At 42.9% G+C, this 22,429-nt stretch overlaps 2 protein-coding genes across 3 annotated transcripts in view; one reads left to right on the forward strand and one right to left on the reverse strand.

Annotated features, from left to right (window-relative positions):
• LOC132382126 (tumor necrosis factor receptor superfamily member 5-like) overlaps positions 1 to 7,174 on the forward strand; it is a 36,823-nt gene extending 29,649 nt beyond the window's left edge. For both annotated transcript variants that reach the window (XM_059952013.1, XM_059952014.1), the window contains exons 5-7: positions 332 to 513; positions 2,294 to 2,395; positions 2,818 to 7,174. In XM_059952013.1, coding sequence (XP_059807996.1) covers positions 332 to 513; positions 2,294 to 2,395; positions 2,818 to 2,915 — 382 coding nt within the window. In that variant the 3' untranslated portion in view covers positions 2,916 to 7,174. The remainder of the gene's footprint in view (positions 1 to 331; positions 514 to 2,293; positions 2,396 to 2,817) is intronic.
• A 915-nt stretch (positions 7,175 to 8,089) lies between these two features.
• On the reverse strand, positions 8,090 to 21,748 carry LOC132382125 (zinc finger protein 239-like). Its single transcript, XM_059952012.1, has 2 exons — positions 21,698 to 21,748; positions 8,090 to 17,617 (listed from the first exon to the last, which is right to left on the reverse strand). The coding sequence occupies exon 2, from the start codon at positions 17,610 to 17,612 to the stop codon at positions 16,689 to 16,691; it is 924 nt and encodes a 307-aa protein (XP_059807995.1). The 5' UTR covers positions 17,613 to 17,617; positions 21,698 to 21,748; the 3' UTR covers positions 8,090 to 16,688.
• Between the last annotated feature and the right edge of the window lie 681 nt (positions 21,749 to 22,429).

Raw genomic sequence — 22,429 nt, forward strand, 5'->3', positions numbered from 1 at the left:
TAAATGAAACTCTGAACCTTTTGAAGTAACGTTTTTTAAATGCATTACACATCGGAAGCACATAGCTTCAAATCTCATCAATTAGCCATGCGTACTCAAATACTTGCACTGACAGCACTTTGTGCATTAATGTGATATTCTGGTGCTGCTGCAACTTATTTTCTGCTACTTATCTATTTAATACTGTTTTTCTGTTACTGTCTTGTTTTTATCTACCGCTTTATTTAATTGCCTGAGAGGAAGCCAAACAGAGTTTCATTGTACCTATGTATAATGACAATAAAGATCATTCATCCATTCACAGACTAGATGCATTTTCACTTTTGCGCAGGTGCAATGAGACATTTCAGCACGGATCAGCAAAGAAGGATTCAGTATGTGGTTCATTTGAGTCTAATCCAACCACCACCAGCAAAGAGAGGCTCTCTACCCCTGAGACCACAGAGAGTATGACATTGCTAAAAATGACAACAGTTGTTTCAACGACAGCAGATAATTCAGTAACATTGCCAAGTAAGATTTAATAACTTGTCCTTAAACACTATTTCCCATCATGTCTTTTTTTACCATGTCACAAAGAACCGAAGGTATTGAAGCAAAATGTGGGAAAGAGCTGGGAGGTGGGATTAATTCATGTAACACTCTGTTTTGAAAGGCATGGATACACTAGGGTGATTGCTCCTCCTTTGACGTATAAATTCTACCATTCTGCAATTACCTAGGCCTTTCAATGTGACCACACGTTCAGTATTTGTGACCCATACCATTTGTGATACATATTAACCGTGTTGGCGCATGGCCAAGTGGTTAAGGCATTCGTCTAGTGATCTGAAGGTCACTGGTTCGAGCCTTGGCTGAGGCTTGCATGTGTGTCCTTGAGCAAGGCACTTAACCACATATTGCTCTGCAATGTCACCAGTGCCGAGCTGTATGGGTCCTAATGCCCTTCCCTTGGACAACATTAGTGGCGTAGAGAGGGGAGACTTGCAGCTTGGGCAACTGCCTTTTTTCCATTTTTAAAAAAAAACCTTGCCCAGGCTTGCAGCCTGGAAACTTTCCAAGGTGCAAACCCATGGTCTATCGAGACTTAACGACTTAGACAAAAATGTAGGGAGTATGTTGGTATGACACAATAGTTGGTGGTGTTACAGAAAATAAGATTATTGCCAAAGTCTACAGCACATGGGTGGAGTTTAATCCCAACAAGTGCGAGGTGCACTTTTTGGGGAAATCAGGTCGGGGTAGGACATGAGTGTAAATGGCAGAGCACTGAGGAACGTTAATGAGCGCAGGGTTCTTGGCCTTCAAGTTCATAGTTTCCTGAAAGCATTGTATGGGGTAGTGAAGGAGGTTTATGGAGTGCTTTAGGGCACAAAATATAAAAATCGGGACATTATGTTGCAAATTTACGAAACACCGGTTAAGCTGGTCTTGGAGTATGAGATGCAGTTCTGATTGCCACTCCAGGAGAAAGACGTGATTGCAATGGAAAGTGTGCAGAGGATGTTGACCAAGATACTCCCTGGCTTGGGGGTCTTTAGTAATAGGGAGAGATTAGATAGGTTGGGATATTTTTTCCCCTGGAGTAAAGTAGGCTGAGATAGTCTGATGGAGGTAAATAAAATTACATGACACATTGAAAGGGTAGATTTACAGTATTTTTCCCCATGATAGGATAGCACAAACAAGGGAGCATAAGTTCAGGCTGAAAGGAAGGAGCTTTAAAATGGATTTAAGGAGAAATTTTTTTAACACAGATATGAAGAGAGTGGTGTCTGGAACTTGCTGCCAGCCTATTTTATTCAGTTATTTCTTTATTTAGAAATACAGCATAATAAAAGGCCTTCTGGCTCAAAGACCTGCACAGCCCAAGTACACCAAAGTGACCAATTAACGTACTAAAGTGTAGGCCTTCGGAATGTGGGTGAAAACTGGAGAACATGTGGTCATGAGGAGAACATACAGATAGCAGTGGAGTTGATCCTGAGTCACTAGCACTGTAATAGGGTTGTGCTAGTCCCTACATCACTGGGTCAGATACAATCATTATTTTTAAGACGGGGCAGGCAACACATAGAAGTATATAGATGTTATTCAAACAAATGAGATTAGTCTGGATGGCAAAATATGGTATGGGTACAGAGCCTTTTTCTGTGCTATGATGCTTCAACCCAATGTGGTAAGCAAAATTTCAATGTTTATTGCCTCAGTGGCATTAATAATGAATGTTTTGAAATGTTGAAATCAAACACCATCCTTTCATGTCATGTTGCTTTTTTCTCTTTATTTTCAGAGCAAGTCAACTTATTTTTCATATTTGTCCTCATGGTGGTGGTGGTGCTGTTAGTCGGTTTGGTGCTTGTACGATATATGCCCTGTAGGGAGCAAAATCAAGGTGAGAACAAAGGCTTTGAAAGAATCATTTATTCTTACTGTCACATGGCTTTTAGATTCATAAATGTAAATTAAATGAGAAACTGAAGCAAGTGAAGAAAGTGGGTGAAGAGCTGGCTGTATTTAAAGATTCCCATTGGCTACAGGAGGAAATAAAAGCTTATTTCTGAGTTTCTGATAATTGGATGATTAATAGCTCAACTAATTCCATTGTTCTAATTACTTTTTCAAAGTTAGATCCGGGATTGAAATCTACTTCTCCTGTAGACTGATTATCTTCAAGTATTGTTCTGCTCCTGCCAATGACAATTTTAATTATAACTTAAGAGTGGTAACTAGGATGAGCACAAAGTTCTATTTTGTAAAAATATTATTGGTAATAAATTGAAAATTCTATTTTGTAATAAATGTGAAATTTTACAGGTTTCCACTGCTGTTTTGGACCCAGAATCTATACAAAATCTCCAGTTCCTGTCCAGGAAGAATTCAATGATTTCACATCAGTGCAAGTGAAAAACTGATGGGTTTTCAGTGTAGACAATCCTCGACTAATTTTCAGGCTCACAAGTAAATACACTTGCCTGAATTGAAATGTACACATGAAGAAACTGGTTCAACAATCTCTCAGGGATAATATGTTCTATCACTTTTCATCTGACCTCATTAGGAATAAGGATTATACATTGAACTTCTCAGACTGTAAAGAGCCTATATATTCGCTTAACTTTTGTTTCTTATTTTAATAGATTGAAAACTATTTCAATCCTTTATATGTTGCTTATTTTTGGTAAGTAGAATAAAAACCAATAAGTACCTCATTCTGAAAAAAAGAGAGAAATAATTGTGCAAAAATGAGAGGCACAGATAGAGTAGACAGGGAGTTTCTGTTTCCCAGGTTGAAATGTCTAATACCAGAGGGCATACATTGAAGGTGAGAGGGGGTAAGTTCAAAGGGGATGTGAGGGGTAAGTTTTTTTTTACTTGAGTGGTGGATGCCTGGAATGCACTGCCTGGTATGGAGGTGGAGGCAAGCACATTAGAGGCTTTTAAGAGACGTTTAGGGAGATGCATAGGTGTAAGGAAGATAGAGGAATATGGACATGGTGTTGGTAGGAGGGATTAGTACTTAGGTGTTTGTGATTTGCTTTTTAGCTGGTTTGGTGCAACATTGTGGGCCAAGGGGCTTCTTCCTGTGCTGTACTGTTCTATGTTCTATGTTAAATTTTATGAGCTTTCCTTGAGTGAATGGATCATCATTATCTTGTTGTATGACAGAGAATTCTGATACACATTGAAGACTGAACAATGGCTTGTTTTATTTATAATAATTTCCTTTTTTCAAGATGTTATGTCAGTATTTACTGTCAGTTACTAACTTGTTAAGGTAAGCCAAACTCTTGAACTAGTGTAGTCTTTCTGATGAAGGAATTCCCAAAATGTTGGGAACTAAGTTTAAGAATTTAGACTCAAGCGCTGAAGGAGCAGCAATAGATTTGCAGTTTGGTATGCTCTGCAATTTGCAGTGGAAACCTCAGGCAGGTCCTCCATGGTACCAGAGGTCACGGGAGTAAGAGTTTTGGGCCAAGGAACCTCAATGCATTTTGCAGATAGCACACAATGCGGTTATGCCTTCCTGAAGGTGAAAGGTTTGAATGTTTATAGCGGAAAATGTGTTGCCAATCAGTCAGGCTACGTTGTTGTGTATGTATCAAATTTCCTGAGTCTTGCACTCATCCAGGGAAGCCAAGAGTATTCCATCATACTCCAGCCATGTGCCTCGTAGATAGTGAAAGGGCTTTGGGGTGTTGGGCAAATCATCAGCATTTATAGATACAGTATTATACAGATGGCCTCATTAAGAGTAACAAGCAGAATGTTGACAGTGGGCCTCGGTGATGATACTGGCACTGAACATCAGGAAATGATATCCCGCCACTTTGAGTGTGAGTGTTATCTGGCCACGCCTGAATGTTATCAAGGACTTGTTAAAAGTGTGGTTGTGAATGGGATTGAACATTGTTTGCTGATGGTTCCACAATGCTACTTCTGGTAATGGAAAGAAAGTCATTGGAAAAACAGTTGAAGGTCATTAGGCCAAACATAATGCCCAAAGAAACTTCTGCAGTGATGTCGTAGTGCTGGGATGATTGAAAACCATCCTCCTTTGTTTAATTATTGGAGTGTTTTCTCTGATATCCATTGACTTTAGTTTCTTCTGGGTCCCTTTAATACCACACATAGATGCTACCTTTATGTCAAGGGCAATCACTTGCATTTCACAATATAGTTCTGTGAACTAAGGCTGTAGTGAGCCCTAGAGTGGAGTGGACTGGTATAACCCACACTGGGTTTGAGGAGATATTGTAACAGAAGGGGATAGATGTTGCCACCTTCCAATACTTTCTGTTAATTGGGAGTTAATTTGTGGTTTGTAATCTAGCTGGACTGGATTTGTTCAGTGTTTTTCTTAATATGATCTCCAGTGCCTGGGTAATTACAATGTTGGTAGGAGCCAGTGTTGTAACTGTAAGTGTTGTAAACCAGCTTGGTTTGAGTTAAAGCAGCTAATTCTGGAGCTTATCTTTGCTGCGTCCAATATTTCATTTCCTTATGTCACAAGGTGATTTGAATTTCTGAATTCTTGCTTCTGTGAAGCTGTAATGGACCTTTAATGCTCACTTGTTTTTGCTGAGGATAGATACTTTTGGAATGTCCTTCTCTTTTTATCTAATTGTCAATCACCATTCATGGCTAGATGTGGCATTGTACAGCCATGGTCAATTGAGGAATTACTCAGTTGTGTCTTGTTCATGCCATGCGTAGTCTCACCAACAGGCAGCTCAGTTTCTTTGCTCAGCTGGTACTGATCCCAGAATGCGCTTGGCATTCCTCGTTGTTAGTAACATTACGAGATTGTGGTTTCTACATTTCTGCTGCTGATGGTCCTACATGATGATTCCTACTTTTGAACTGCCAGCTTTGTTCCGAGTCAATCTCGTTTAGCATGATTGTGTTGTCACATATCACAATGCATATGTGTCAATGCGATCCACAAGGATTAGCACTTCTATCAATAACTAGTCAGTGAGGAAAAGGTCAGAGTAGAATTTTGCCCTCCACTGCATTTTGCCACAAATATACCCTGGCAGCTTTGTTCTTCAGCTCTCAGTGATAGCCCCACCTAGAGAACATATTGTGTCCTTGCTGATTTCACTGTTTCTTCCAATTGTTGCTCATTGTTAATTATTTGCTGAGTAAGGATGGAGATAAGAGGGGATTCCTTACACATGGCTGACCTAGAATATGAAAGCCAGGATGTAATGTTGAAGCTTTTTAAAGCACTGGTGAGGTTTCACTTGCAGTGTTGTAAGCAGTTTTAGGCCTCTTGTCTTAGAAAGGATGTGCCCTGCAGAGGGCTCAAAGGAAGTTTACAGAAATGCTTTCATGATTGATGAGTTTTGTCCTATAAAGAATGTTTGTTGGCTCTGGGACTGTATTCACTAGAATTCAGAAGAATGAGGGGGTGACCTCATTGAAACCTATCGAATATTGAAAGGCCTTGATAGAGTGGATATGAAGAGGATGTTTCCTATGCTGGAAGAGTCTAATAACAGAGGGCACAGCCTCAGACTAGAGGATCGTGCTTTTAGAACAGAGATGTGGACCAGACTCAATGGGCCAAATGGCCCAATTCTGCTCCTTTGTCTTATGGTCTTATGTCACGGGGTGCGGAATCAATTTGAGGACTCCGATTTAAACCACTGTGCTATTGCTTTTGGTGAACCTGAACATACCTGTGATGGAGAAACCTGGGATGTTATCTGTAAGATACAATCATATCAGATTGCTTGACCGGTCTGTATGAGCTCTCCCAATTAAGATGTAAATTATCCGATGTTTGTGAGGTTGTTTTGATCTATATTCAACCCTGTCACATCTGAACAAGATGCCCCAGTGATAATGGGTGATCCAAGCAGTCTCTGTGTCAGTATATCTGCTGTCATTCAATGTTAAAATTATAATGCATGCTGAAAGTGTGGGAATATTATCCACCATTCCTTTTGTCTTCTCGAGTCAATGAGATGAAGCTGTGGTTTTTAAAACATCCGTACACCTTTAATCTGTAACTGAAGGCCTTAGTACCAGAATATGCTTCCTTTGACTGCAAATATCATGGAAATCTGCAGCATGTTAACGAAGATTTACTTTGAAAAAGTAACAAAGTACAGAAGGTTCCAGTAAGCAAATCCAAAGGGCTTTCAGCCCTTGGGCCCTGAAATCATAGAATAATCACTGGATTTGTAACCTAGGGGCCCAGACTAAAGATCTGGAGATGTGAGCTGGGGAATTCAAACTGATAAAATATGGAATTAAAAAGCTGTCATCAATGATAGTGACAAGAAAAACTGGAGTGTCTGAATTCTTTTGGGAAAAAAAAGTCTTGCTTACTTTCTTTCATTGTGTCTGATTTTTGTGATTCAACAGATGTACATCACTTGCTGCTTGACTTTGCAGTGGCTTCATTAGCCATCCATTTTCACCAAGCTTAAAGGCCACATCTTCACATCATCACAAAATATCAATCTTCTCTTGATATATTTACAAACATGTATGGGTAGGGTGAGTATAATTGTCAGTCAACTGCAAAGTTTCTGGCTGGAAATGTGTTACTGATCAAAATGAAGGGAGATTTCCATGTCTTGACCAGTCTGAAAGCCTTCAATGTTGGCACTATGTGACCATATTGAAAAAATAGTACATTTCCTTGTGCCACCTTCTGGTTGTAGAGTGCTGGAAATTCGAACAACACACACAAAATACCGGGAGGAACTCGGCAGGCCAGGCAGCATTGGGCCAAAAGATTGACTGTACTTTTTTCCAAAGATGCTGCCTGGCCTGCTGAGTTCCTCCCGGTATTTTGTATGTGTTGCTTGCCATTGAAATGTTCTCTGTAAGCTCACAACGACTATATGATGGCGTACGAATAAAACTATGCCAGCTAATTCCTGGTTGATAAAGAAATCTCTGCAACATGCAAATGTAAGCTGTTTGTGTAGAGGATTCTCCCTGGGCCCAATTAACAATATCTGCAGTTTTGTTAGATCAGCAGAGGAAGTCCTCACTAAAATATTTCCAACTCTGTTAAACACTGTTATAAGGAACAAGAATTCCATAGTTAAGCATGTTTCTTCTTAATTGATACTGATTCAGAGATTTATTTTTATATTATGTTTTATTTGACCAAGATACGTGTTGGGTTTCATTCAATTGATAACTAACATATCCATTTTGTTATCATTATCAATAGAGACAGACCTATTTAGCTCTGTAATATTTGTCTTGACTGCAAACTCATCTTGGATACGTGTCATCTATTTTTAATTTCTGACAAAATGCTATTGAAAGATTAATGTTAGTGATTCAACCAAAGTTAAAACATAATTAATACTTAATCCACCCTGTGGCTGCCACCTTGTTTCCCGTATAAAGCTACGGTTAACTACATTTACACTGAAATAAACTGCTGATTCCCCTTTGAAATTCTGCTCAATCCAAATTCTTATTTATAAAAGCACTCTCTCTCAGTCCTTAACTCACTGTCTCTTTAGTCCTGCTAGCTTTTCTTTCTAGATATTTATCCAACTCCTGTTTGAATGCTTCAATTGAATCACCCCCCCCCCCCCCCCACACCCCTCATTCAGACCCACACCACCAGTTTTACTCTCTTGTTACTTTTAGAAATTCCCTTTATTCCAGGGCTCTGGTTTGGATAGTGAGATAGTCTATACAGCAAAATATAGATCCTTCGGGAATTTGGGAAGTGAAATGATGAACAGTTTTTAAGGCATTGAGGCTTAATGCCTTTATGGGATTGAGGCTTCATAATGCATTGGTCAGGCTGCACTTGGACTACTGTAAGCAGTTTTGGGTCGAGATGAGGTTCATGAGAATGATCCCTGGAATTAAAGGGTTAATGTCTGAGGAGTGTTAGATGGCTCTGGTCCTGTGCTCAGTGGAGTTCAGAAGAACGAGAGGGGAACTCATCGAAATCTATCAAATATCGAGAGGTGGAGAGAATGTTTCTTATAGTGGGGTAGTCTAGGACTAGAGGGCACAGCCTTAGAACAATCTCTTTTAGAACAAAGAAAAGGAGGGATTTCTTCAGCCAGAAGTTGGGGGGGGGGGGGGGAGAGGGTGAAGCAGTGGAATTCATTGCCCCAGATAGCTGTGGAGGTCAAGTAATTGGAGAGGGATAGTAAATCTGCCACGATGAAATGGCGGAGCAGACTTGATGGGCCAAATGGCCTAATTCTGCTCCTCTGTCTTTAATCCAAACAAGAGTGAAGCATTGCAGTTGGGATGTAAAATGCAAGAGTGAAATATACAGTGAATGGCAGGATCCTTAGGAGGATTGATGCACAGAGGGATCGTTCAAGGAGCTATGCATGCCCATAGCTCCCTGAAAGTGGCAACGGTAGTGGAAAAGGTAATAAATGCATATGGATCAGTTGCTTTCATTGGTGCGGGCAAGGAGTATAAAAGTGTTACGGCTGTATAAACTTATGCCACGTTTGGAAAATTATGTACATTTCTGGTCACCATGCCATGGAAAGGAAGTGGAGGCTTTAAAGGTGGCACAAAGGAGATTCGTCAACATTGCCAGGATTGGAGTGTATCAGCTATAAGCAAGAGTTTATACAAACTTAGGTTGTTTTCACTGGAGTGTTGGGAAGCTGAGGAATGGCATGATAGAAGTATAAAATTACAAGCAGCATAGACAAAGAAGATGCCTCCCAAAGGCCAGCTAACAGGGCTCCGGTGAAGCTGTATGGGCTAATCCTGTGTACAGTGGATATAATGAATTACAGAAACATTGATGAACTCCAACCAGCCCATCAACTCTGTGGACAACGGAGACGGGAGATCATTGAAGGCCTATGCTCCCCTGGGAGATGAGGGCTTAGGAAGAAGGTAGGTAAGGTGGATAGTGAGAGTTTTCTTCCAAGAGTGAAAAGATCAAATATTAGAGAACAAAATGCCATAGCTTTAAAATGAGAGAGGGAGAAGTTTTAAGGTAGTGAGTTTTTTTTTCCCACAGAGCAGTCGGTGGCTGAAATGCGCTGCCAGGGTTGATGGTAGGCGGAGATATGATAGCAACATTTAAGAGGCATTTAATTAGAATGAGCAGGCAGGAATTAGAGATTGGATCACGTGTAACACGTGGGATTAGTTTAAAATTAACACCATGATCGGTGCAGACATGGTGGACCAAAGTGGTTCATTCCTGAATTGTAAATATTTGTACATTTCAATGAGATTATCTCTAATTGAAGATTTTAGGCCCAGACTGCTCAATCAGTCCTCGTTTGACAATATGTCAATCCCAGTGATCAAACTGGTGATGCTTTGATGAATTCCCTTTGTGGCCTTGTCGTAAATAGAGAGATTAGACTGGGACACAATTATTTTCAGGTAGAGTCACTCAAAGGCTCCTTTTATTCTTACAGGAAATTAACCACACACCTCGTGCCTCCTCCCACCATAGCTTCCTACGCATCAGTCGTAACCAACTCTGGCTCAGTTTGCTCTCATTTCACTCTATTTATCATGTATTGCATTGTACTGCAGTAGTAAAGTTAACAAACGTCACAACGTATGCCTGTGATATTAAATCTGATTCTAATTTTACTAAACTAATCACAGGTTCCGATAACTCAGACTGTAGAACCGCATCAGCAAATGCCAGGAAGCAGTAGCAGACTGTGGTGTACAGTTACTATTCTTTGAATCATAAGCAATATGGAGACAGGAATGACAATATTAGCATAAAACAGTTCAACACTCAGCATCTCTTCTTGAACTCCTTATTGAGTTACTGGAAAATATTATAATACTGAAAATACCACTGTAGGAGTTGAGCTTTGAGGAGAAAGTGCACAATAATTTAACAATTTGACTGTGCTACCCACATCCAAAAACAGGGGAAGTTTATGCAAATACTCAAAAATAATGTCGATATATAAGAAAATATCGGCCTCACAAAATGTAAATTATTAATTCGGTGGCTTTCAATGGGGAATTTTCATAGCTCTATTTCTTACAAAGAAATTGGCCAGAAGGTAGGTGTATCTATGCAATGAGTAAAGGAAATTTTCAGAAAGAGTTGTTCAGAAATTCTCTCTCATTCACCCACTGGAATGGAAGCAGAGATTTCTATTCCTTGAACTGGTGGTGGATATTTATTTTGTACCCATAATAGGTGGGGTGGAGATACGTCTTTATCAAAGGACATGTAAGGCACTCCTTCCCTCCGCTATCCTGCAGGTCACCCTTGGGTAAAGTTAGACCCCAATCAGGGTGATGTGAAGCCGTGGGAGCAGGTGGCAGATGGTCATATCACCAGTCCTGGTTATGGAACCACTGACACCAGGCAGACAATCTCTGAAGAGTATTGATGATGACTAGGGTCCCCCCGTATTGCAAAGACTTTGCCCAGAAGGAGGCAATGGCAAATCATTTCTGTAGAAAAATTTGCCAAGAACAATCATGATCGCCTGCATCATATGACATGGTATATAATGATGATAATGGCTCACAATTGCCAAAGAGCAGTAATATCCAGGTTTTACTGACAGCCATTTAATGGAAATTATCTGGTAAAATAGAAATAGGCAAAAGTGACTGGATTTGAAAGTATTTCTCATAACTAGAATGTGGACTTACATTCAGACTACAAATGAAGGCAAGTCTATGTAACACAAGGTTTTCTATAAATTATGTTCCCACAGTTTCACTCTAGCTTATAACGGAAATGGGACCTACAGAAATAGAGCTGGAACTGATTGACAATGCTCCTAGAGAAGTCTAATGTAATTGGTAACGGAGTCACTTGAGGATAATGATGTGGATGGAGTAAAGTGACCTTTGTACACAGAATATAGTACAGTTTCAAGTAGTTTGGTGAACTACAATTTTCCTTTCATTTTATGTTTTCCTTGTGACGAGTTTCCTCCAGGTTCCAAAGACACAGGGGTCGGTAGATAAGTTGGCCAATGTGCTAAGTATAGGTGAGTAGTATAGTATAGAGGGTATTACTGACAGTGTGAGGGGAAAAAATTTAGGAGGGCTTAATGTAGGATTAATGTTAAAGGGTGGTTTATGGTCGACAGACTGATCTTTCTAGGAATCGTCCCAGGATGCAACGTGAAAGTACTATCACACAAAAATCACCAACCAAGGCACTTGAGGTGTTCAGATTGATGAAGTAGTTTGCAAGAAACATCTGAAAAAATTGAAAAGGGCTTTATGCACAGAACTGCAGACTCAGGTGTAACACGTGCTCCAGTGTTACATGGGCTGAGCTTGATTTTATCTTTTACACCCAAGATGGAAACATCTGAATCACTTCCCATTCAACTCTCATGCACCAAAAACAAAGCATTAACTGAGTGGACATGAAGGAGCAATCACATGATTGTGGTATACTGTGAGTGAAAGGAGTTACCTCACACCAAAATTATCAATTCACAGAGATGTATAAAACTTTTACTACTTTGATTAAACATCCATATTAAATTATTAGGTTGATTACCAGAGTACTTGGGTTAGAATATTCACTGACATAATAGGCATCTAGTGGAGATCTTAGGAAGTCATGTTGCTTCAGTACAACATTCACACATGACTACTTTTCCCTCCCCCAATTAGTGTGGCACATCCAGTGTCTTAACTGAAGAGAGCAACGATTTCACTGCAGGACGTATGATACAGGACAGAAAGTAGCCATTCAACCCATTGTGCCTCTGCCCGAAAAGAGTGACACATCCCACTCCTCATTTCCTTCCCTGAAGAACACCTCAGATGATGCAGCACAGCTTCTACCCAAAGTATCAGCCAGGATAACCTTGTGTAATGTTTGAATCCCTGATCTCCTGTCTTATGAATGAGACTGTTAGTGTTGGGCATTGTCAACGCCGTGCCAGGGAATGTATCCTTTAACTCAGATTAAAACAAATAAACTACAGTTCATGTCAGCTAAGCAATCGGTCTTCCAAACTACATTATGCAAAGGTTGGCTTGGAGTTGCAAAAAAAATGGGATGGTCACTTTCATTTAGCTTTATTAAAGATGTCAAGTCCATTTGTTAGCAGCCACATCATTCAACATGCTAATTTTCAGAAGATAGCAAACTGTTTTACGGAGAAGGAAAAATTGTGCCAAGTTCTTTTATCAAGCTGATTCTCACTTGAGGCAATAAAAAAGCAAAGAGCATTTGTACATAACTCTATCTTAGTAATAAGCCCAGGAGCCCCACCTTGATTGCTGACTGCAAGAGCAGATATCTTACCCACTATTACCATGCTTCTGAGAGACTTATCAAGGCCAGCCTTGAATGTGGAGAGGACCTCAGTTAAATTTATTTGGATTTGCCCATCCCTGGAAAACATTTCTAGCTGGATGACTGTTATGCTGAATGACAGTCCTGTAAAAAAAATTGAAGTAACTTACAGGAGGGAATCACAAACAAGGGAAAATCTGCAGATGCTGGAAATCCAAGCAACACACACAAAATGCTGGAGGAAGTCGGCAGGCCGGGCTATTGAAAGAGTAAACAGTTTAAGTTTTGTGCTGAGACCCTTCATCAGGACTGGAGAAAAAGCTGAAGAGTCAGTAAGAAAGTAGAGGTGGGGGGGGGGGCAGGAAGAAACACAAAGTGATAGATGAAACCGGGAAGGGGGAGGGGTGAAAAAAGAGCTGGGAAGTTGATTGGTGAAAGAGAAACAGGGCTGAAGGAAAGGGAATCTGATAGGAGAGGACAGAAGGCCATGGAAGAAAGGGGGAGGAGCAGCAGAGGGAGGTGATGAGCAAGCAAGGAGATAAGGTGAGAGAGGGAAAAGGGGAGCATGACTCGAAGTTTGAGAAATCAATGTTCATGCCATCAGATTGGAGGCTACCCAGACAGAATATCAGGTTTTGCTCCTCCAACCTGAGAATGGCCTCATCGCGACAGTAGAGACCATGGACTAGCATGTCGGAATAGAAATGGGAAGTGGAATTAAAATAGCTGGCTACTAGGAGATCACACTTTTTCAGGCTAACAGAGTGTAGGCACTCGGCAAAGCAGTGTCCCAATTTGTCGGGTCTCCCCGATATACAGGAGGCCACACCAGGAGCACCGGATACAATATAAAACCGCAACAGACTCACAGTTGAAGTGTAGCCGCACCTGGAAGGTCTGTTTCGGGCCCTGAATGGTAGTGAGAGAGGAGTGTGGCACTTCTGCTTGCAAAAATAAATGCCGGGGGGGGGGAGGGGAGATCAGTGGGGAGGTAGAAATGGACAAGGGAGTTGTGTAGGGAGCGATCCCTGCAGAAATTGGGGGGGGGGGGGGGGGGTGGGAAAGATATGCTTTGTGGTGGGATCCTTTTGCCACCCCACCAGGGACAGGGTTCCTCTGGTCCTCACCTATCACCCCACCAGTCTCTGTGTTCTCTGTAACTTCCACCATCTCCAACAGGATCCCACCGCCAAGCACATCTTTCCCTCCACCTCACTTTCTGCTTTCCACCTCTGCACCTCCTCCCTCACCACTATTCTTCAGGGCCCCAAACAGTCCTTCCAAATGAGGCGACACTTCACCTGTGAGTCTACTGGGGTCACCTACTGTACCCAGTGCTCCCAGTGTGGTCTCCTGTATATTCGGAGAGACCTGATGCAGATTGGGAGACTGCTTCACCGAGCGCCTACACTCTGTCTGACAGAAAAAGTGGGACCTTCAAGTGGCAACCCATTTCACCTCCCAGTCCCATTCCGACATGTCAGCCCACGGCTTCCTCTACTGTTTCAGTGAGGACACACTCAGGTTAGAGCAGCAATACTTTATATTTGGTCTGGGTAGCCCCCAACCTGATGGCATGAACATTGATTTCTCGAACTTCCAGTAATGTCCCCCACCCCCCTCACCATTCCCATTTCCCTTTCTCACCTTATCTTCTTACCTGCCTATCACCTCCTCTGGTGCTTCTCCCCCTTTTCTTTCTTCCGTGGCTTTCTGTCCGCTCCCATTGGATTTCCCCTTCTCTAGCCCAGTATCTCTTTCACGAATCAATTTCCCAGCTCTTTACTTCACCCTTCTAGTTTCACCTATCACCCTGTGTTTCTTCCTCCCTTCCGCCCACCCTCTCACTCTGACTCCTCATCTTTTTCCCCCCCAGTTTTGAAGAAGGGTCTTGGCGTGAAACGTCGACTACTCTTTTCCAAAGGTGCTACCTGGCCTGCTGAGTTCCTAAACCTGAGGTTGCTAAACCTGTACTGAGAGTAGTGAGTCTTAACATTTGTTTATTAAAGAGCCCCTACTTTTCAAAAAATTATGCTAAGAGGGTCAAACGCTAACTCAGCAACATTAATTACTCAACATACAGAGAATAGGATGGGGCTCAAGGAAGCTTAGTTATGTTTTTGATCAGAAAACTTGCTTTTTTAAAAGGCCATTTTATACTTCATCCTACACTAAATTGGTTCACATATCTTGGATTATCTTTAAGTTTGATTCCCAAGTATGAATATATGAATGTACCTTGATCTCCAAGCTAAATCTTGCTACCATGCTGCTAAACAATCAGCTCGTCCTACAAAACCTGAGTGGGAATACTTTACAGCAACAGTAGATCTTAAGTAAAAACCAAAACAAAAAATGCTGGAAGCATCTGTGGAGAGTGAAACAGAGTCAACGTTTAAGGTCAAAAACAACTGGAATGAAGGAGAGAAAACAAGTCCGCGTTAAGATGCAGAGTGAGTGAGTGTCAAGAGAAGAGGGCCAGTCTGTGATGAGGTGCAAACCTAATTTGTCAAAGTGACAATTGAAAGGAAAAACACAAAGACTGATTATAAAGAGATAACCAAATTGAAACAAACGTATAGCCACATCTATGAAGCAGTTAAAGGGAATGGTTGGTAAATTGAAATTCTTAAATTCAACGTTCAGGCCCAACAGCATCAATGTGTCCAAATAAAAGGGAGCTTCATTCCGTGGAGCTTACATTAAGCATCATCAGAGCAATGGAGGAAAGTGATGACACTGAAATTGAAGCAATAGAGGGTGACGGAGAGTGACTGAAGTTGGTGGCATCCCAGATAGAGGTGTTCTGCTAATCTTTCCATCTTCACTTGGTTTCTCCAGTGCAGAAGAGAGCACAGTATGTACGCCGATTTCTATCATCTGCAGATTCCACCTTCTCAAAAAATAGTGCTTACAAGCTTAAAATGTGAAGCAATGTTAAATAAATAATCTACATAAACATAGGAATCTACAGCACATTACAGGCCCTTCAGCCCACAATGTTGTGCTGACCATGTAACCTACTCCAGAAACTGCCTAGAATTTCCCTACCGCATAGCCCTATGTTTTTCTAAGCTCCTTGTACCTATCTAAGAGCCTCTTAAAGGTATTCACCTCTACCACCTTTGCTGACAGCGCATTCCACACACCCACACTCTGTGTGTGTGGAAAACATACGTCTGACTTCCAAGCACCTCAAAACTATGCCGCCTTGTGGCATATAAATCTAACGTTCCAACAACAAATGATCTGTCTAAATTGAAAATAAAGTGGTTGTATCTAAGCCAATCAAATCCATTGCATGTGGCCTATGAAGTACTGCTCCTCACTTTTAAGAACATCAACACATATATTTTCCTCCATTCTCATTCTCAGTCTCTGCTTTGGAATTTCCCAGCCTCTGTCTGCATCATGGAATGTTCCACAGACCTATTCCAGTTGGTAAAGAAACAAATATTTATCTCTCAGTTACCACCAGTAAAACACATTATATTATACATCGCTGTTTGACGGAGCTAGGTGCCAATTATTGTTTTGCAAGCGACTACATTTAAAACATTTTCACTGGCTGCAGGGTATTTTGGGGTGTCCTGAAAGGGAACCGAAAAGTGCTACGGAAAACCAAGTCAAGTTTTTAAAGTTTCATTGTTCTTAAAGATGAGACATTCAAAGACTTCCAATCAATTCAAAAAGTTAATGTGCATTTGGGAGTTGTGCACTAGCCTGTATAGAGAAACATCCTATGACTGTGCCATCTCACACTTGTTATAAAACTTTGGCTTTAGCTGGCCGTTAATTCCACAAGCTCAGTGATTTGAGGCTTCAAAAGGAGCATCCTCTAAATTAAAATGCTCCGCCCTTGTCATTACAGTCACTCATAAAGCCCTTAGCCAATCAATCGCTGTCTCTGAAGTCTCAATGTCTTGCCTGAGTCCACTACACGTCAGGCGATGCTCTACCTTCTGTGTACACGGTGATGCCCGATCAGATTGGAGGCACTCTTGAAGCCCTTGCCGCACTGCAGGCAGCGGTATGGCCGATCCTCGGAGTGCGTGCGATAGTGCACCTGCATGGTGGAAGTCTGCCTGAACGTCTTGGCACAGATAGGGCAGGCGTAAGGCTTCTCGCCGGTGTGCGTGCGGCGGTGGCGCACCAGCGTGGAGCGCTGGCCGAAGCCCTTGCCGCAGGTCTCGCAGCTGTAGGGAGGCTCGCCGGCGTGCGCCCGGCGGTGAGCCAGCAGCTGCTCCGGGTCGCCGAAGTGCTGGCCGCAGAGAGGGCAGGAGGCGGGCTGCTCCCCCACGTGGGTGCGGCGGTGCGTGGTCAGGTGGTGGGAGTGCAGGAAACGGCGGGAGCACACGTCGCAGACGAAGCGCCGCTCGCCGGTGTGGATGCGCCGGTGCTTGGACAGGTTGGACGAGGTCTTGAAACTCTTGGCACAGTCAGGGCAGCGGTAGGGCCGCTCCTCGCCATGGATCCGCCGGTGCACCATCATGGTGGAGGACTGGCGGAAGGCCTTGCCGCACACCGGGCACGGGTAGGGCTTCTCGCCCGTGTGGGTGCGCTGGTGGGTGACGAGGTGGTGCTGCTGCACGAACTCCCGGCCACAGGCCCGGCACTTGTACTGCTTCTCGCCGCTGTGGATCAGCTGGTGAATGAGCAGGTTGTAGGAGGTGCTGAAGCGCTTGCCGCAGGCTGGGCACCAGTACGGCCGCTCACCGGTGTGCACCCTGCCGTGCCGCTTCAGGTCGCAGTGCTGCTTGAAGCTCTTGCCGCACTCCCCGCACGTGAAGCGCCTCGGGTCGTGTCTGGGTGGGGCACTCTCGTCTTCAGCAACCTCCTCAGTACCGGGGTCAGATTGTGACTGCTGCAACTTCTCCATTGGGCCTGAAACACAGCATGTTGGCACTGATTATACATCACAACCCACACTCCAAGGTAGGCAAATTCAGTGTCCTAAGCCCCGCTATCAACGGGAGATCGATGCACAGCATTTCTCAAACCCCCTCCTTCTGGGGGACTCTGTGGATGTATAAAGAGGCACAGGTAGCCAGTACAGAGGAAACTTATGCTTTTTCATTTCCATTCATGCTATTTATCCTGCAGTACCAACAAAAGAAACAATCCAGTTCAAAGAAAGTAAGACACAAACAACATACACAGAGAACCATCCTGCACAAAATAGCAATCTGCTCAGTGAGAAAGGATATACAGATACAGCCTTAGAGAGGGGTGTATTGTTATTATTCCTCTCCGCACCCTGTGACGCATCGGGTGACAACTTTGCCATTTCTTGAGCATCTTTTAAAAAATGAGGCCAAGTTGACAGCTCGACACTCAACACAGCAAGTGGGGAATTGGAGCTGGCCGGACTTGAACCTGGGACCGCTCGCCCTGAAGTCCACCAGCCAGCAGTGAGAAGAGCTTATCCAAGAAATATATCCACACAATCATTATAAACAGGGTAAATGAGGACTGCTTTAAATTTCATAAAGTTATTGAGAAATATTGTGCTACCACTTGGGCATTGTCCTTAATACATTTTCTGCTTGATGAAGATCTGAAGCAGAATATGAATTTGCATTTAAGGGCTACCCAGACCAGACAGCATTGATGAGAGATGCCCTCAAGGCAGTTTAATATGCTGGAATTATTCACTAATGGCACAATAAACACTTATTACTTGTTCTTTCCTGAAGACACCACCATAATGCTGGTAAGGAATGATAAGATTTAGACCCAAGAACACTTGTAGATCTTCTCCTTCCCTTTCTCCTATGGTCCACTCTCCTCTCCTATCAGAGTCCTTCTTCTCCAGCCCTTTACCTTTCCCACCCACCTGGCTTCACCTATCACATTCCAGCCATCTTCCTTTCCCTCTCCCCACCTTTTTATTCTGGCTTCTTTCCCCTTCCTTTCCAGTCCTGAAGAAGGGTCTTGGTCTGAAACATTGATCATTTATTCATTTTCACAGATGCTGCCTGACCTGCTGAGTTTCCTCCCGTCCACCACCTTCTTGCTCTGACTTCTCAGCTTTTTCTCCCACAGCCCTGATGAAGGGTCTCAGCCCGAAACGTCGACTGTTTATTCGTTTCCATTGATGCTGCCTGACCCACTGAGTTTCCTCCAGGGTCTTGCGTGTGTGTGCTGCTTTGGATATCCAGCATCTACAGACTTTCTTCTACTTTTAAATTTTTCAGTTAGGACAGTGAGTGTTTTGGAGAGCATACAAACAAGCTGGATTAACTCAGCAAGTCGGGTAGCCTCCGTTGAAATGAGCAGTCACATGGTGCGAGCAGAATCATCTGCAGCTGGTGGTGGACCTAAGGAGTGCTAAGGCACCGGTGACCCGTTTCCATCCAAGGGGTCAGTGTTGTCATGGTGGAGGATTACAAATACCTGGGGATACGAATTGACAATAAACTGGACTGGTCAAAGAACACTGAGGCTGTCTACAAGAAGGGTCAGAGCCGTCTCTATTTCCTGAGGAGACTGAGGTCCTTTAACATCTGCCGGACAATGCTGAGGATGTTCTACGAGGCTGTGGTGGCCAGTGCTATCATGTTTGCTGTTGTGTGCTGGGGCAGCAGACACCAAAAGAATCAACAAACTCATTCGTAAGGCCAGTGACGTTGTGCGGGTGGAACTGGACTCTCTGACGGTGGTGTCTGAAAAGATGATACTGTCCAAATTGCGTGCCATCTTGGACAATGACTCCCATCCACTCCATAATGTACTGGTTAGGCACAGGAGTACATTCAGCCAGAGACTCATTCCACCAAGATGTAACACTGAGCGTCATAGGAAGTTATTCCTACCTGTGGCCGTCAAACTTTACAACTCCTCCCTCGGAGTTTCTGACACCCTGAGCCAATCGGCTGGTCCTGGACTTATTTCCACTTGGCATGATTATTAATATTTAATTATTTATGGTTTTATATTGCTATATTTCTTCACTATTCTTGGTTGGTGAGACTGTAATGAAACCCAATTTCCCTCGGGATCAATGAAGTATGTCTGCCTGTCAATGTTTCGGGCCGAGACCCTTTGTCAGGACTGGTTTGGAGGGCAACCTGCAGTTGGGAGATGTATGGCCATGCACCTGCTGCCATTGCTCTTGGCGGTAGAAGCGTTTGGAATAGCCTGAGTAACTGCAATGCATTTGTTGACGGCACAAACTGCAGTGGATGGAACATTAATGAAGCAGACCCGTTTAAAGTGAATGGCATTACACTCAGTGAGGGTTGTTGGAGCTGCATTCATCCAGGCAATTGTGAACTATTTAGATCAGCCTTGCAAGTAGTGAAAGTCTTTGGGATATTTGATGGGGAGTCAATCACCGCAGCGTACACTGCCTCCTCTGTGCTTTTGAAACCTCGTGTGTGCGCGCGTATGGCTGATCCAAGTGAGGTTTGTGATGAATGGATAGAGGTGACAAGAAAATAACACAAAGATGATTACATGTTTATTGTCTGCCACTCTTGCGGGACAAGTGTTACTTGCAACATTTCACCTTGTCTCAGTTCTATGTGCATCATGCTGATGCAGCAATGAGCTGCTTCACTTGAAGGGTTGTAAATGGAACTGAAAATTGAGTAATCATCAATTAACATTCCCCATATGATCTTATAATCCAAAAGGGGAAGATCACAGACCAAGTTTTATACAATAAGGAGCCCACAAGGAGATCAGCAACTTCCAGTTTCGTGTCACTTCCATTCTTCATCCCACTGACCTGCTTTTTCAGCCTCTATCTCTCCCTCTCTATGCCAATGAAGCCTGATCTTTAACAATGGTGTTTCAACTACACTCACAGAAACTGATACTCAGATAAACTGTTTTTCCAGTTTGAGACAGCACTGCCAGTATTTCCCTCTCCACGGATGTCTGGCCTGCTGACTATTTCCAGCACTCTTTAATTTCTAGTTCGAGTCATTAAAGGTTTTGGTAACTTTACAGTCCCAACTTTGTCTTTTTTTGTTGTTCCTTTTTCTCCCACATTTTCATTTACCTTCTCCAAAAAAACCTTAGCTGCAACATATCATAAACACAGGAGATTCTGCAGATGCTGGAAGTGCAGAGCAACACACACACACACACACACACACACACAAAACACTGGAGAAATTCAGCAGGCCAGGAATAATCTATGGAGAGGATTTAGTAAGTATGTCTGTAAAAAAATAAGCCTCAGGGACACATATTGTGACAATATGTACTTTGATAATAAATTTACTTCGAAGCACTCCACATTTCAAGCCAAGACCCTTCATCACGACCTGAAAACAAAGTGAAAAACCAGAATAATATAATGGATGGGGGTGAGAAGGTAGGAAGGAGCACATGCTGGCAGGTTATAGCTGTGAAGTTAAGAGAGCAGCTTGATCACAGAAAGGGAGCACTGAGAGAGGGCGGGGTGGGTGGCATCACACCCAAGCATCATCCCATCTTTAGGCATTTGAAGTATTTGTCGCTAAATCAAAAATGGCAAGCCGGACTTTATCCCAGAGTCAGCAAACTGCGGGACAGAAGCAGTACATCACGTCCCCTACCAGTAAAATGCAGCTAGCCAGCTCAATCCTCAGCAAAAAGAGGAAAACAGCACCTCTCCCTGAATGAAATTAGCAAACTGCCTTTTTGGGTCGACACCGATGTGTAGAGTGGGTCTGGTAGAGATGTGCAGAATCTCTTGTGTACAACAGAAAATCACCCTGTGGACCCGGGACCACGCACACGCATTTACAGTTACTAATAGACGGGGAGAGGCTGCAGCGGGATATAAACAATGTCGGGGACCGCCAGGGCCCCACAGCCCGTTTCCTTTCTGCCAGTAGTATAAAAATGCACCTACTGATTTTTAATGTCAAACTAGAATAGACTGTCTTTGAAAATATGTCACTGATTCCTCTGTAGTAAACTGCACGCTCAGTTTGCATACCACCAAGCTCCGACGCCGAAGGCTTTTACCTGCCTTTGTCTGCACCAACTCCGCCAGCCTTCTGTTCACCCCTGACAACCGGTCCGCTTCTACTTCCGAACATGCGCAGTGCTCTCCCCTCCAATACGGCAGAGATAGAGGGCTTTCTGGCTCGATGTGGATTCTGGGTAATCTTTCTTTTGCCGGCAGGCGTGGCAGCCATTTTCTTTTCAATTTATAATATTACACTGCCAATCCACATTAATCTTTATCAATGATTTCTGTTATTGAATTTATTTCACGACGCTCGGATTTCCGAATGCTGTTTTCTATTTACATGTGCATTCATTAGTTCAAAGTCATACAACACTGAAACGGGCCCTTCAGTCCAACTGGTTCGCATCAACCAAGATGCCCATTCAAGCTGGTCACAACTGTCCAATAACCTTCTAACCTTTTGCTATCCACTTACTTGTCTAACTACACTTTAAAAGTTATGATTGCAACTATTTCCTCTGGCAGCTCATTCCCCATACTGATCAACCTATGTGTTGAAAAAAAGTTGCCTGTCAAGTTCATATTAAATTGTTCTCCTCTTACCTTAAACCAATACCCTCTAGTTCTTGATTCCCTAATCTGGGTAAAACAACTGAATGTATTCACCCTACCTTTTCCCCCTCATTATTTTATAAACATCTACCGGTATAAGATCACCTCTTAGTCTCCACCATCTTAGCCTGTCCAATGTCTTCTTATAATTCAGTCCCCAGTGTCTGAAATAT

This window comes from Hypanus sabinus, chromosome 27, assembly GCF_030144855.1.
Source record: "Hypanus sabinus isolate sHypSab1 chromosome 27, sHypSab1.hap1, whole genome shotgun sequence".
In the NCBI taxonomy this organism is placed as follows: domain Eukaryota; kingdom Metazoa; phylum Chordata; class Chondrichthyes; order Myliobatiformes; family Dasyatidae; genus Hypanus; species Hypanus sabinus.